Genomic DNA, 15,569 nt, shown 5'->3' with positions numbered 1-15,569 from the left:
TGATGGGGTTTCCCAGCTGTTGAGACACTCTAAGTTGACCTTGAAGGCAGACTTAGCAGAGAGGCTGGGAGAGCTGAGCTCTTTCCAGGCCTGCTTCATCATGCAAATTGACTTTCTTACCCTTTTGCTGCCTTTTTGAGATACACAATCTCAGCTGACGTGGGGGAGAGCAGGGTGGGGACTCTTTACTGGCAAGACTAATTTCCAAAGCAAATTAACAGCCCCGTTGCCTGTCCTGAGACAGCACAGGGACCACAGGGCTCCTCACTGCTGGGGGCTGGGGTCTTGCCTGGCTCCAGGGAGCACAGGGTGGGGGAGTTCCCTGGAGCTGCTGCAGCCCCATCCCTGCGGGCAGGGAAGGGTGATCTCCAGGAAGGTCGGGGAGGTGTGTGGCAGGGGGCTGTTGGAGACACAGCTTGGTCCCAAACCTGCTGCAGTCAGCAGGATGGTTTCCACTGGGGCTGGGTGCCGACCTCCCTGGTGAATGGTGAGCCCAGGAACAGCTGCTGTGTGTGTGAGGGGTGATCTCTCCAGAGGGTTTTCTGTCATGCAGCTGGCATCACGTATGCGTGACTTGAAACCCTAGAGCCTGCCAGGCCCCTCCGTGGCCCTCTCCCAACAGCCAGCTCCTGCTGCCAAAGGGATTTACTCCAGTTACACAGCTCACCCAATTATCTCCCATGACAAGGAAGAAAACTCGTTCAGTGATGAGAAATCATTACAAATGACCAGCTTTGTGAGTTTGGGAGGAACGAAGGCCCTGAACGGCGCCTGGTTGAACGCTCTGCCTGTGCTCTGTGTGATAAATAACAGCTGACTTTTCCATTGCTAGGAGATGAATCACTGTGGAGGCCAAATCAAAAAGGAGCCTCAGTCCAGCTAGGAGACCTGGGAAGGAAGCTGTTGGAGGAGAGACACGTACTAACTCCACTGGCCTCTAGTCTGTCTTACCCTTACTAACAAATGTCAACAACTAGGTAATGTCCTTCCTCTGTTCTTTCTGATGCTAGCTCAGGACTTGGGGGTCAAGGTGCAGAACCATGAGTTTTGCCCTCCTCTGGAGATAACTGTGTCTCAGAGGATAAGCCATGATCCATGTAAGATTTACTATCTGTTAGTGGAGTCTGGAAAATTTGAATCTAGTTCCAAAACCAGGCTGTGGATGAATAAAACCAGCCAGAGAGGATGTCAGCACAGAACTGGTTTAGACCCTCCTGCAGTCTGCCTCAGAACAAGAGACCTGAGTCAAGGCTGGAACTTGGGAACAGGCTTGAAAGCAGGAACATTTTATTTCCTTGCTGAGTTTTGGTGATGGGTTCAGGAAGCAGCAGGTACAGTTGTCTTTGGATTGATGGGAAGGTCTGCTTGTTGCAGCTGCGAGGACTTGGAGTGGGGAGGAAATAGAAAGGTCTGGATTTTGGGAGCTCACAGGTGGCAGGATTGTGACTGTGCCGTGTTTGCAGCTGTCCTGGGGTGTGGGGTGTTTCAACGCATCAGATTTCACTGGGTCTGGGTAAGGAGTGTGGCAAAGACCAGTGCCTTGGGTTCTCTCCAAAGTCAAATGAAGCCCCCGAGCCCTGGTGCACCTGGAGTGCTGTCCCGTGGAAACATTCCTTCCTGCCTCCCAAAACACTCCAGTTACATCCTGCTGCCTGAGATTCAGCTCCTTCATTCAGCTCAGACACCACTGGTTCCAAAGTCTGGGCAGGGCTTTCTCCCAGCAGCTGCACTTTGTGTGGTGAAGTGTTTCCTTGAATTCACTGGGAAGGGACTTGCTCTTCATCCTGCAGTGTGACCTGGCTGCAGGATGTGCTTCCCCAGTGTGAGTCAGGGGAGGAAGAGCTGTGCTGAGGGGAAGGCACTGTCTGTGCTCGCATCCCAAACCATCCTCCATCCAGCCACTCCCCTCCAGCTCCAGCTCAGAGGTAGCCCATGAAATACAAGTAATACCTGCAGAGAAATCATACCCCTGGGGAAGGTGCCATGTACTGACCACTGAGGTGCTGAGGGCTGGTGAAGTGAGCTTCAAGGCAGGTTAAAAATAAGTCATTAGCATAGCTCTGCCACGGTGGCTGGGTTGTCAGGCCCATGATGCCCCAAACACGAGGTTGTGGTGTCCTGTTTGTGCTTCTCCTTGCAACTTTTGTGCCTCTCCTTGCATGAACGTGTGTATGAGATCTACTAACCTGAGGGCACAGCCTGTTATTGCTGGAAGGACCAGGATGTGGGCTTTGGAAAGGTCTGAAGACTGCAGAGGAGGACAGAGAAGCTCTAGAGGAAGGCAGAAACCTGCACCTGGAGCTAAACACTCTTGGATGCTTTGTTATTGTGCCCAGGGTATTTTCATAGACCAAGGTCACAGGCGTGCAGTGGAAGCTGCTCTCATCACTCTGCCTGCATGGAGGCATAAACAGCCATGGGCTTTTGCCTTGCAGCAGATCAAGTGGTCCCTCAGCTTCTAAAATGGGCTTTATAAGAGTGCCAAGGATGTGGAGGCTCCTGAGGGGAGCACAGAGAAGCCCAGAGGTCTTGGAAAAGCACCTCACAGGACTGATGGAGAACCTGGGTCACGACTCCCCTCGTAAGAAGGGACACGAGGTGATGCCAGCCCAGAGAGTGGGGAGCTGCTGCTCCTGCACAGAGGCTCGGCGGGGGGCTGGGGGTGAGATGCTGCATCCTGGGGGGTTCAGTGCTCAGCACCCCGTGTCCCAGCTCCCCGCAGAGAGGCCGGATAGCAGAGGCGCTGCTGGCGGGGCAAGGTGCAGCCAGGAGCCCGGTGCACTTCCCCTGCTGCCCAGCTCCCCCTCTGCCCTGACAGGCCCCTTTCTCTTGCAGGGAGCAGCCAATCTTCAGCACCAGGGCCCACGTCTTCCAGATCGACCCCGCCACCAAGCGGAACTGGATCCCTGCCAGCAAACACGCCCTCACTGTCTCCTACTTCTACGATGCCACGCGCAACGTGTACCGGATCATCAGCGTGGGGGGCACCAAGGTAGGGGCATCTCCTGGCAGCAGCACACCAGCCCCAGCCTCTGCTGCTGTGGGTTTTGGTGTCAGGTTGGTCAGTGCTCGGCACGAGCCCTCCAGCATCTTCCCCACAGGCAGTGGAAGGTCAAACGCTGCCCCCATGCTCAGCTGTATTTATGGCACCGTCGAGTCTGTGCTGATGGAGAATGTGCCCTAAGTGTGGGACTGATGTCACACCTCCCTGCCCCACTCTCCTCTCATCTCTGGGCATGCAGAACAGGAGCTTTTCCTGAGAGCCTTTATCCTGGGCTAAAACCACTCCTGTAGCTGTAATGAAGCCACAGCTAGAGGCTGAGGGCGTCTCAGAGGTCGGCTCTTCACTCCCTTCCACAGAACACCATTAACTCTCCCTGAACTGCTCTTGAGAGGCATTTTCCTGACTTGTTCCTGCAGTCTTCCCAGGCAATTTGTTTTGTTGCTACCCTAACCAGAAAAGAGTGTTTTGTAATAGCTAGGCCTGACTGCTGGTTAAGTTTTTCCTTTTTTTATCTTACTTGCTATGAAAATGAAGAACATCGGAAAGTTGTTAAGTCCCCAGAGACACTTATCTTGTCTCTTATCTTCTTTTTCCAGCAATGGAGGAAGCTGATGATACTAAAGCTTTTTTTTCCCCTTTGTCAGTAGACAAGATCATTGAGATTCTTTTGTGTCGTGCAGCTGCACTAGAAAGACTTTTGGTCACCAAAAGCCTGAGCTGTTGTTTGACAGATTAAAAGCCAGAGCTTTCTACCCTTAGTTCTGAGAGCACCCAGGGATTATAGTGATCAATCCCACCACAGGACAGCAGGACAGAGCTTTCTCTGACTCTCATTGTTGTCTCTCTCTACAGGCAATCATCAACAGCACTATTACTCCCAACATGACCTTCACCAAGACATCCCAGAAATTTGGGCAATGGGCAGACAGCCGAGCCAACACAGTCTATGGCTTGGGCTTTGCTTCGGAGCAACACCTCTCCCAGGTAATGCTGCTGGTGCTCCCAGAAAGCTGGTGCTAGCAGGGGGAGTGTCCCTGAAACCCTGAGGAGAAAAGACTTTAGGAACCCCTGTGCTGAAATCTAATGCAAGATGCAAAGCTGTTAGGAAGAGCTTTAAGTAATGTTTGCAGAGCGTTTTGAGCATCACAAATTGAATTAGGACTTCAGGCTCCATTTCAGTCATTGCTCTGTAGCTAACCCCACAGCCCTGAGTGCCAGAGTCATGGGCAGGGCACAGGCAGGAAGGGGCTACTCCCTGAATTTTATTTAGTTGAAGAGAAATTACTCAGCATGATGAATGAAGCTGCAAAGAGAGGAGGAACCCAGGCATCAGTTCTAGTTTGTTCTGCATTTCGGCGTGGCACCGGAGTGACTCTTCTGCTCCCCTCTAGTTTGCAGAGAAGTTCCAGGAAGTGAAAGAAGCAGCTCGTTTGGCAAGGGAGAAGTCCCAGGATAAAACAGAGCTGACCAATCCTGCCCTGAACATCACCTCTCACCAGGTAATGCTCGGGAAGGGGTGTGAGTGGAGCTCCCTGCAGAGCAAGGGCAGCTGGGGGAAGTGGCCACTGTGCTCATCTCCTCTAGCAGCTTCCCACCTTCATCCCTTTCTCTCAGAGCTTTTGCCAGACATTGAAGTTGGAGCTTCACATTTTGATGACATCCGTGGCTCTGAGGTCACTCTACTGAAACACATGAAGTAGATTAGCTAATGAGTGATTAAATGGAGCTCCTGGGAAGGTTCCCACTCTTCCTTCTTTGCCAGTTAAACTACTGAAACCATTTGATGTCTCATAAAGCCATGCTGGAGGTGTCCTTTTTTTTTTTTCATTGTGGTGGTTGGGATTTTTTGGTTTGGTGGGTTTTTGTTGTGTTTCTTTTTTTTTTCTTTGGAGCTGCTGGCTGTCCCTGGGCTCAGTGTGACAATAACAGGCAAGTATCACATAGGATTGTGTGTTGCCTGCTTTGGAGATCATGGGAAGGAAGACATGTAGCATTTCCAACCATTTTCCTTCCTCTTCTGGAGCTTCAGGGGCTTCTTCTCCAAATGGACAGGTGATGGTGCTGTCCATGGGAGTCTGGAAAGACAAAGTGATTTCTTAGAGCTGGTGACTGAGGAGTCCTGGCCAGACTTCTTCTGTTTCTGTCCTATTTCCACTGTGGAAGAGAAGCTGCACTGTGAGAGCAGGAATCCCAGCCCCCTGGGGATGGTAGAACCACACACATGACAGCCAGTCATTCCATTTTCTTTCCCCCAGGAGACCAAGCCAGAAAGCTTGAGCCCATCACCAATCATTCCCTTGCACTCGTTACCTCTCTGCTGTAGAACCAACCCAGCTCCAGCAGCAGTGGGATGGAGGGGGGAGGACAAGCTCTGGAGAACTCCACTCTGCCTTTTCTCATGGTGAAGTGGTGCTGATAGTGACGTTGCCCTCCCAGATAGCTCACTCCAGAGGTGACTCTGCATGTCCCAGAGCTCCTGGCAGTAGGGGAGGAGCTGGAGGATGGAGGACTCTGCGTTCTCTGGGCTGGGTACAGATGGAGTGGCAGCAGAGGAGGAGGAGGAGTGTGAACAGTACTTTGGCCTGCAAGGGAAGGAGGGGGAGGTGGAGGCAGTGGCTCTGCAGCGACTGGAAATGTCATGTGGGGTGCAAAAATGGGGAAAATCTGCCTAATTTTTGGTTCCTGCTAACTCCAAGCCCCACCCTGATGGGTGGCAAATGAAGAAGGGGGTAGAGTAGAGCAGAGCATTCAAAGCAGAACTAAAGGTTTAGGTAAAAGACCCTGGTCAGTAATAATTGCCCAAGGCAGAGATTCATGGCTAGCTTGCAGCCTCCAGCTGCCCTGGCCAGGAGGTGGAGGCTGGGAGTAGGAATACTCCTTATGCTGTTTCCACCAGGCAGGACTCATCAGGTGCCACAAGAGGACACGTTCATCTCCCCTCTGCCACCATGGCAACTTGCAGCAGGAGGGATGAGGAGGTCGGGGGGGTGAAGGTTAAACACAGAGCAGGGGAGTGGCCCAAGGCTCTGTTCATGCTTCTCACCTGAAACTGCCACAGCATGAGCCCACACTCACTCTTCCCACTCAGCCTGCCTCGTTCCTCAGTGGGAGAGATGGACAGGAGCATGGACAGGAGCTTGGACAGGAGCATGGACACAGCCCCAGCCAGAGCCATCCTGCAGCCAGCGTGCTGGCAGTGTCACATGCAGTGTCCCCTGCCACGTGGGCGTGCAGACCTTGTCCTGCATCCCCTGCCCTACTCATGGTCCCTTCTCCCCCTGTCCTGCTGCTGATTCACAGTCACCCCATCAGCACAGCCTCAAACAGGAGTTTCATCCTTGAATAATTGATGGCGTTTCTGTTTGCCAGCGAGCAGATCTGTCTCCTGAAATTAAATCAAGGCTCCCTCATTTTCTGCATCTGCCTTACTTTACTTACTTAGGCTTCACATTTTTTTTAGAGCTGGGGAAATCCCAGGGTAGCAGCTCTCTTCTGTCCTCTGGTACCTTTTAGGGTGATCTCCATCCCACTTAGCATCCCGATCACAGAGGATGTCACTGCAGATAATGTGAGAATAAAACAGTGTGGAGCATCTTCAGCTGTTCTTAGGTTCAGCTGGACTCACAGGGGCTCAACACACCACAACAGCAAAATTCTGCCTCTTCCCTGCCTCAGTTTCCCCAGCTCGTGGTAAAGGTGAGGCAGGATTGTGTTTCCAGGTCTCACCTCTCAGTGACACTCTGGAAGGGTTCATGGAGCTGCTGTTGGATCGTCTGGCTCTATTTATAGGTGTCAGCTGACTCCAAAGGCAGGTGACTGTCAGGTGAATGTCACAGGCACTTGAGGGCTACCTCTGAACTCCAGCAGGCTCGCCAGCCACCTGGTCTCACAGCCCCCAACTTAGGATCTCAGAGATTTGTTGCTCAGAGTCTTTTTATAGCTCAGTTTGCCCTGTCAATGCCAAGCAGCTTCCCTGCTGGGAGAAGAGCCTGTGCAGAGGGGCTCTTCTGGAGGGGCTGGAGGATGTGAAGCCTGCTTTGACCTCTACATCTTCATCCCTGCTCCACTGTCAGCTCCCTCCACCCTGAGAGGACAAACTGTCTCTGCCAGCTCTGATGGACGCAGGGACATGGAGCCATAGAGGGGGGGATACTTCAGTGCAGGAGCTGTGAGATTCTTCTCCCACACCTTTGGAAAGTGGGTGCCACAGGCACCTGAGCAATAGCAGAGTTTAGAATCAGAGAATCATTTTGGTTGGAGGAGCCCATTAAGATCATTGAGCCCAACCCTTCCCCCAGCCCTGCCAGGTCCCCACTGCCCCGTGTCCCTCACACCACATCTCCACGGCTTGGGAACCCCTCCAGGGGTGGGGACTCCACCACTGCCCTGGGCAGCCCGGCACAGCCCTGGGCAACCCTCCAGGGCAAGAAATTGTTCCTCAGGGGCAACCTCAACCTCCCCTGGGGCAACTTGAGGCCATTTCCTCTTGTCCTGTGTTTCCCTCCCTTGAGCCTGAGCAGCACTATCCCAGTGGCACCTGGTGTCTTAATCCAGAGTACAGCAGCTGGACTGGTGACTGGACCCAGGTGCCCTGGCAGGTCTGTGCTGAGGATTTATTAAGTCTTTGCTCTGAGAACCAGCAAGAAAATCCTATTAAGAATTCAGCAAAACCCTGCAATTGTCAGCTCGAGCAGGTCCAGCTGGAGCAGCTCAGGTGCTGTGCACAGCCAGGGCACTCAGCTTACAGGCTGTAACGTGGCTGGCATTTGCCAAGGGGGAGCTGAGGGCCAGAGAATTCCATCCCTCCAGTCAGGAGGGAGGAATGGCTGGTGTGGGCAAGCTGGGAGCCCACCTGCTCAGGGTGTCTGTGCACTGGGATCGCTGCCCCAGCGTTGCACAGGGACAGGGAAAGGGAGGACGTGGCAGCAGGGCAGCTGCTGGAAGAGCAGAGCACTAACCTACCTGTCCAAGAGAGAGCCCCGTGTCTGCAGGGCTTCTGGGGTCATGGCTGGTGCTGCTGAGGGTCTTGGCCAGCCCTGGTCATGCAGACAAGCACAGCCCTGCCTCGGGGTGAGGAGTGAGAGCCAGCGATCCTCAGGAGAGCGCAGGGACCCAGAGCTAGCCCTTGAACCCAGGTGCAGAATGAGTTTGCAGACACCTCACAGCCACACGGCCTGGTCTTCACTGCTGTGTGCTAACTCTTCCTCCTCCTCCAGGTACTGCCCAGCCCCATCATCAGCTCCAATGGGCCAGGAGAAGATAAACTCTTCCGGAGCCAAAGCGCCGATGTGGAGATAACGACGGAGAAGGAGCGGCTGAAGAAGATGCTCTCCGAAGGGTGAGGCTGCCACAGACTCTGCTCCTGACTCCTGAACTCTCTGTTCTGGCAGGATTTGGTCCAGGTCCCTGTCCTCCCAAATGCTTTTGACCCAGCACTGCTTCTGTAGGTAGCTGAGCAATGCCCCATGTCCACTGCTGCTGCTCAAACCCTCCACGGGACCGATTTTGCCTCTTCCCCAGCAGAAAGTCACTGCAGCATGGAGCTGGAATCCTCTGTTCAGGCAGCGTGGGAAGGAGGATGCTTTGTGCCTGCAGCTGGGATGAGCTGATGCCAGTTATCCACAGATCACTAGTTTGTGATAGCAGAAGATGTCCACACTTTTCCAGCGGGTCCACGGCTGCATTTGTGTTAATTCCCCTGATATTCCAGCAGAATCTCTGCTGCTTCTGCCCTTTGTCTCTTCAAAAGGCTCTGGGCTGGATTCTACCCTGGGGCTCCCATTGAACTCCCAGCTGAACACTCAGAATATTTTTAAATCAAAACCAGGTGTCCTTTGCTACCTTCTCCTGAGTCTGGGGTGGCAGTTTTATTCAAAGCAAAGTCAGATCTAACAAAGATTTTAAAACTATATTCATGGTCCCACCTTGGCAAGGTCCTTGGCAGGAGCTGCATCTCCCCCACCCCATTAATCTCACAGTGTGGTTTCTGCAGTTTCAAGCAAGCACGGGTGGCCTCAAAGCCCAATGTTATCTGGGGATAAAGCAAAGAGCTGCAGATTCAGGGCTGGAAGAAGCATTTCAATTTGGGAAATGACAGGAGAGGCCAATGGAGAGCAGGGAGCTGCCCAGCCCTCCTCAGAGTGTGGTTTCAGCACACGTTCACTGGCAAGGAAACCTCCCTGCTGAGACCCTCCCCCTCCCCTGCACACTCCCCTCTTCTCTCACACAGCTCGGTGAGCGAGGTCCAGTGGGAGGCCGAATTCTTCAGCCTGCAGGACAACAACAACAAGCTCGTGGCTGCTCTCCATGAAGCCAACGCCAACGTGGACCAGTGGAAGAAGCAGCTGGCTGCCTACCAGGAGGAGACGGAATCGCTGCGGCAGCGGGTGAGCGCGGCAGGGCCCGGGCAGGGCAGGGGGAGAATCATAGAATCATAGGGGTTGGAAGGGACCTCGAAAGATCATCCAGTCCAACCCCCCTGCCAGAGCAGGGTCACCTAGAGTACATCACACAGGAAGGCGTCCAGGGGGGTTTTGAATGACTCCAGTGCAGGAGACTCCACAACCTCTCTGGGCAGCCTGTTCCAGTGCTCCGGCACCCTCACAGGGAAAAAATTTTTCCTGATATTCACCTCGAACCTCCTATGCTCCAATTTGCACCCATTACCCCTTGTCCTATCATTGGTCATCACTGAAAAAAGCTTAATCCCATCTTCCTGACACTCACCCCTTACATATTTGTAAACATTGATGAGGTCACCCTTCAGTCTCCTTTTCTCCAGACTAAAGAGACCCAGCTCCCTCAGCCTTTCCTCATAAGGGAGATGCTCCACTCCCCTAATCATCTTTGTAGCCCTATGCTGGACTCTCTCCAGCAGAAGCCCCATCCCCCAGCCAGACGGTGCCCTTGACCTCATTCCCCCATCCCTGGGTGTCAGCAGGAGGTGGGATGGAATTCCAGAATGCTGCAGGAGCCTGGCAGGGAAAACGTGTCAAGGAATAAGGCCGTGTAGCTGGGGAGCTCTCACAAGAGCTCCTGTTTTCTCAGTGTGCTGAGTCCCTGTGGGTAGAGGGAGGAAACCAGAGCTCAAGTCAAAGAACACCAGCTTCCCTTCCCAGTGCCAGCTGCCAGCAGTGCTGGGCAAGGCCCGTGTGCCCCCTGAGCTGGGCATCAGGGCAGTCTTCTGGCTGCTGACAGGAAGGATGAAGATTGCTCTGTCTGCTATAATTAGCTGGAGTCCGAGCTGTGACATGATGAAAGCTGGGTGGTGAGGTACAAAGGAGCCCTTGTTTGGTTGGGATAATAGAATCCTTTGACCTACGTCATGTCAGGGAGGTCACAGATCAACTGAGGAGGTCTCTGTGGTGGGGCAGAGGAGTCACGGTCACACGGCTGCTCTGTGGGAGGGAGGAGCTGCAGAGGACTTGGGAAAGGGTTTTAGGGCAGTGGGGGTTTGGCTGCAAAAGGACTCCAGAGCCCTGGGGAAGGCTGCCTGAAGCCATTTCACTTCTAGATAGCTCATTCAAAAGCCAGCAGGGGTTTAGAGCAATTAGCAGCTGTTGCCACTCGCTGGCTGCTGTGTGGCTGGGCTGTGCAGCAAACAGCTGGCCCCAGTGCCCACTGTGCCCCTGGCTGATTCCCAGGGCTGGAGTCAGAGCAGCACAGAACCAATTCTCTCCTCTGCAGCAGGACCCTGCCCTAGGGATGTCAGGGAGCTTGGCTCGTGGGTGGTTTTGGGGCTGCCTTGTCCCTGCTCTGTACATACTCAGCTCTCTGGGGGCTCTTCTCCCAGCCAGGAGCTAGGAGTGAGGATTCCATGAGCTTGGGTGAAAGGCAACTGCTGGGGACTTTACAGAATCACATAAGAAACTGTAACTCCATGAAACACAGAGTCAGGGAATCAATTTGGTTGGAAGAGACCTTTCAGCTCATGGAGTCCAACCATCCCCCAGCCCTGCCAGGTCCCCACTGCCCCGTGTCCCTCACACCACATCTCCACGGCTTGGAAACCCCTCCAGGGGTGGGGACTCCACCACTGCCCTGGGCAGCCTGGCACAGCCCTGGGCAACCCTCCAGGGCAAGAAATTGTTCCTCAGGGACAACCTCAACCTCCCCTGGGGCAACTTGAGGCCGTTTCCTCTTGTCCTGTCCCTTGTCCCTTGGGAGCAGAGCCCGACCCCCCCCTGGCTCCAGGCTCCTGTCAGGAGCTGTGCAGAGCCAGAAGGCCTCCCCTGAGCCTCCTTTGCTCCAGGCTCAGCACCCCCCGCTCCCTCAGCTGCTCCTCCCCACACTTGGGCTCTAGACCCTTCCCCAGCAGCTCCGTTGCCCTTCTCTGGCCACACTCCAGCCACTCAATGACATTCTTGGAGAGCAGAGCCTAAAACCAACATCTGGATTGTCACTAAATCAGAGCAATCTGGGACCAGAGCTGATTGATTCTGGCCACGACCTCATGAGCCTGACAGCTCACAAGCACTGTTTACCTGGACCCTGGCAGAGGCCCAGTCCAGCCAGAGTTGTGCTGCTGCCCCTGCTCGTGGGAAAGCCTCACCCCAGGGTCTGGGCCCTCTTGCTCTGAGGGTACCCATGAGAGGAGCTGCACCCCCAGAGCCCAGCACAGGCCCTGTGAGCACTTGGGCCCCAGCAAATAGCTGCTGCAGACCTTTGGATGAGCTTTGAAAAATGAATCCTCTTCATGAATAATCTAAGCCACTGAATGTTTCAGGACTGGGGAGCACTCTTGGGAAAACCCTTCCTGCCTGCTCTGCCCTGCTGCAGTAACTCCTGTGCCCTCAGCAGGGGATCTGTGGATCTGGATCCAGCCATCACTTTGGGTTGTAGGCTCATGCTTGATGCCCACCAGTCAGGCTTTGCTGGGAGTGGAAGGCTGCAGGAAGAAGTGGAGACAGAGTCTCTAGACCTAGTTTTGCTGCAATGTTTCTGTGTGTGGCTTAGGCAGAGCAGGAGACAGATTTTTTTTTTTTCCCTAGCAGCCCTGGGGTGGGAGCTGCTACCCTGTTGTAGGCCAGGCTGGGTTTGCAAGGAAGCCAAAACAGGACAGAATGGCTGTGGGTGATAAGGGGCCAGGACACTCCTGTACCTCTGGGCACACCTTCCCTGTGCTTGTTCCCTGTAGGTGGCAGAACTGGAGTCCCAGGGGGCTCACGACTCCTCCAGTGAGAACAACAAGGACGAGCTGAGCCAAACCCTGGAGGAGCTGGAGCTGCTCATCAAGGCTAAAGACGAGGTAATACCCCCCGAGGCAGAGCAAGGCCTGCAGTGGAGCTGCCTGGCAGTCACCAGCACCCCCTCCATCCTGTCAGAGATCAGAGGGCCCCTCGTGCTGCTGCAGATGCTGCCTGGGAGAGCCAGGAGCCCCTGTGAGGCAGCACAGCCCCTCAGAGAGCTCCCTCCCCAGGGAGACAAAGCTGAGTGGGAGCCAAGTGCTGGGAGTTCCTGTGGATTGCCTTGAGTGGGGAGGAAGGACAGGGCTCTGTCCTACCCATCCCCTCTCAGCTGTCTGCAGCTGCACTTGGCCTCTAGTGTGGTAATTGCTTCTTGCTTTCACTGCATTTAAATGAAAGATTTAAAGCAGGGGTTTAATTACAGAGGCTGTGAAGGAGGGAGATGTGGAGAGAATCTCTGTGAGTTACACATCCCCAGGCTCTCTGGTGGCTGTGCTTTGGCAGAGCAGCTGGATGGAGCCTTGGGGTTGGAGCCACAAACAAGGATTGAAGATGGGAGATGTTTTGGGGTTCCTGATCCTTACTGAGAAGAGATCTCTGCCCTCTCCCCAGCCCTGCTCAAACTAGAGGCAGAACGCTGGGGCAAGGCAAAGGGGTACAGAGGCTCTCCCCCAACAGGAGACCCTGGCCCCAAGGGCCTGGGAGCTGATCCTGAGCAAGGATGCAGCAGGGTGCAGAGACCAGGGAACCTTGCTGGTGCTCAGCTTGCTGTCTTGGTTAGGGCCTGAAGTCTTACAGGGAGTGACAGCAGAAGCTGAAGGTTAGAAAGGGAGGTGTGAAGATTTGGAGCTGAGTGTGGTTGTGTGATCCTGAGGGTGAGGGAAGGGGCCTTGCCTGGGGTATGTGGTGGGAGTCAGTCCCCCTGGGGCAGGAGTGGGTCTGATGATGCTCTTCCTCCTTGTGTTCCAGGAGATTCAGATGCTGAAGAACCAGAAGTGTGGCCGGTGGGAAGCAGAGGGGGAGCGTGAGGAGACGCTGCAGAAGCTGCAGGTGAGGGGGGCAGATCTGGGGCACCTGCACTGAGTGGAGGGACCCGTCCCCATTTCTTCCCTGAGCCAAAGAACAAATGCTGCAGCAGCAGCAGCAAGCCCAGCCCTCACCTCTCCCCTAGCTCTTGCAGTACCCCTGACGTGGGACTGGAGCAGGACCCGTGGTGCCCTGGGACCCTCCATCCCTCTGAAGCCCTGGTAGCCTGCTGGCTGGCCAGGCCTTGCTGGGGAGCAGGGCTGTGGCTCGGGCTGGCTGGCAGGAGGCACACAAGCTGCTCTGCACCTCGGGGCCAGGGCACAGATGGGGGCAGGGTCTGTTGTGCAGTCTCTGGGGGCACTGCCTGCCTCTGAGCTGCTGAGCAGGGGGATCTGCTGTGAGGGGGGCTCAGCCCCTTACGCAGGCACTGGCTTTCATGGCAGGATAATCACAGAATCATAGACTGGAGACTTTAAAAGCCCATTTACTCCAACCCCCTGCAGGGAGCAGGGACATCCCCAACTAGTGCAGGGTGCTCAGAGCTTGGTCCAACCTCCCCTGGGATGGTGCCAGGGATGGGGCAGCGCCCACCTCTCTGGGCAGCCTGGGCCAGGGGCTCACCACCCTCAGGGTTAAATTTGTAAAATATACAAATTCTCTGTGGCCTAAGGAATATAATATCTCCAAACACCAAATACCATCAGACCTGGAGATGCTGGGCACGTGAGGAGATCTGCACTTCCACACCTTTGCCAGCTGCAAGCCAGTGCCTGGGTTTGGGGAACGTGCTCCTGTGAGTGCAGGTGCTGGGGTGCTGCAGCTCAAGGCAGGGAGGTCCCCCAGGGAAGGAGCTGGTGGGGGGAGCAGGGCTGGCTGGGTGTGGGCAGCCTGGCACAGGGCTGGTGGGGGGAGATAAGGGTGGTGACCCATGAGCAGTTGGTGCTGGAGCAGCTTGTGTGTCTGGCAGGAGCTGGAGGCACGCAACGCAGAGCTGGAGAGACGCCTGCACCTGGCTGAGCAGACCCTGGCAGAGACCCTGGCTGAGAGGGAGAAGATCCAGAACGAGGTCACCAAGGTGGCAGAGATGATGGATGTGAAGATATTTGAGCTCAGTGAGATCCGGCAGGGACTGGCCAAGCTGGTAGAGAGCAACTGAGCAGCAGCACCCTCCGAGGAGACACCTCCAGAGGAGGGGAGCCCGAGCTGGGACTGATCACTGGCAGCATTCACGGTCACACAACTGCCCCAGGGTCCACTTGGGCAGGGACACCAACATACCAGCAGCTGCCTGGGCAGCCTGGAGCCCAGCTGCAGCCACCTGCTGCCCTCTGAGCACCCAGACTGAGGGTGGGGGGGACCTGAGCTCCTGGGTCCTCTACAGGGAACATCTACAAGCCAGAGCCAGAGGTTCTGGACCCTGCCCTGGCTGTGGCACGGCCCAGAGGCAGCAGCTGCCCCTGTGCTGCCTCCCCAGCCTCCTGCTGCCACGCTGTGTCTCCAACACTTGGACTCTTTTCTAGGGGAAGGGGCTGAGCAACCTTCACGTTTTTTTTCAGTAGTTTTTTAGGAAACCACTTGCCTTTTGCAGATCAGCTGCCTGTTTCCCACCTAGGGAGGGAGGAGGAGTTCCAGCACACCCAGGACAACAGTTGCTCCTTTTCCTCTTGCCCAGCCCTCCCTGCATCGTGTCTCTAACAGGATCCAGTAGCACTGGTCGCTGCCAGGAGCCTCCAGAGGGAGCAGAGTCCCAGTGCAGAGAAGGGAGCTTGCCTGCCTGTGGCTCCTTCCCACTGTTCAGTCACATCCTCCAGAGGAAACAACCTGCAGGTTTTAAAGCTCTTATTAGTTTTCCCACAGTGGGGATCTGTTAAAACTTTAAGCTGAGAGGAGCAGAGGCTTGGTTGGGAAAGGGGCACTTGAGAAACGGGACATCCCTGAGGGGATGACCAACAAACTGCTGGATTGGCAGCTCTCCTGGCCTCTGAGGGCTGCAGTTAATTGAAATTAAATGGAGCAAATCCCAGTTGCTCTTGGTTTCTTCTTTTTTTTGACTGGGAAGCAGTCCACAGAGGTGTCCTGCTCTGTGTCAGCCAAGCAGTGGAGGGGACAGGCCCAGCCTGCCACATGTGGCCAGGTGAGAGCAGAACAGGAGGGGTTTGGAGTATACTGGTCCCAGTGCCCTGCAGGGCCCGTGGGGAGGCTGGGGGCTGCCTCAGGGACTGGCTGGCTACAGGACTGGAGCAAAGCCCTGGGGGCAAACCCCAGGAACCTGGGAAGTTGTGTCCCCCCACAGCACCCACCGTGCCCTCCTAGCTCCCTAGGAGCATGCTTGGCCCTAGGAGCTGCTTGGCCCT

General features: G+C 55.1%; 1 protein-coding gene across 1 annotated transcript; it reads left to right on the top strand.

Annotated features, from left to right (window-relative positions):
* Nucleotides 1–963: 963 nt before the first annotated feature.
* On the top strand, nt 964–14,456 carry HOMER3 (homer homolog 3 (Drosophila)). Its single transcript, XM_008937943.1, has 9 exons — nt 964–977; nt 2,836–2,992; nt 3,857–3,988; nt 4,396–4,503; nt 8,221–8,342; nt 9,234–9,390; nt 12,141–12,251; nt 13,159–13,239; nt 14,183–14,456. Exons 1-9 carry the CDS (start codon nt 964–966, stop codon nt 14,369–14,371), a joined length of 1,071 nt encoding a protein of 356 aa, XP_008936191.1. The 3' UTR covers nt 14,372–14,456.
* The last annotated feature ends 1,113 nt before the right edge of the window (nt 14,457–15,569 follow it).

Source organism: Merops nubicus, unplaced genomic scaffold (genome assembly GCF_000691845.1).
Source record: "Merops nubicus isolate BGI_N331 unplaced genomic scaffold, ASM69184v1 scaffold20853, whole genome shotgun sequence".
Classification (NCBI taxonomy): domain Eukaryota; kingdom Metazoa; phylum Chordata; class Aves; order Coraciiformes; family Meropidae; genus Merops; species Merops nubicus.
This window is presented reverse-complemented; position numbering and strand designations above follow the sequence as displayed.

Excerpts from the sequence above, each read along its gene's own strand:
- HOMER3 (XM_008937943.1), top strand. Across the intron at positions 3,989-4,395 it reads CGGAGCAACACCTCTCCCAG|TTTGCAGAGAAGTTCCAGGA; the intron begins GTAATGCTGCTG and ends GCTCCCCTCTAG. Across the intron at positions 8,343-9,233 it reads AAGAAGATGCTCTCCGAAGG|CTCGGTGAGCGAGGTCCAGT; the intron begins GTGAGGCTGCCA and ends TCTCTCACACAG.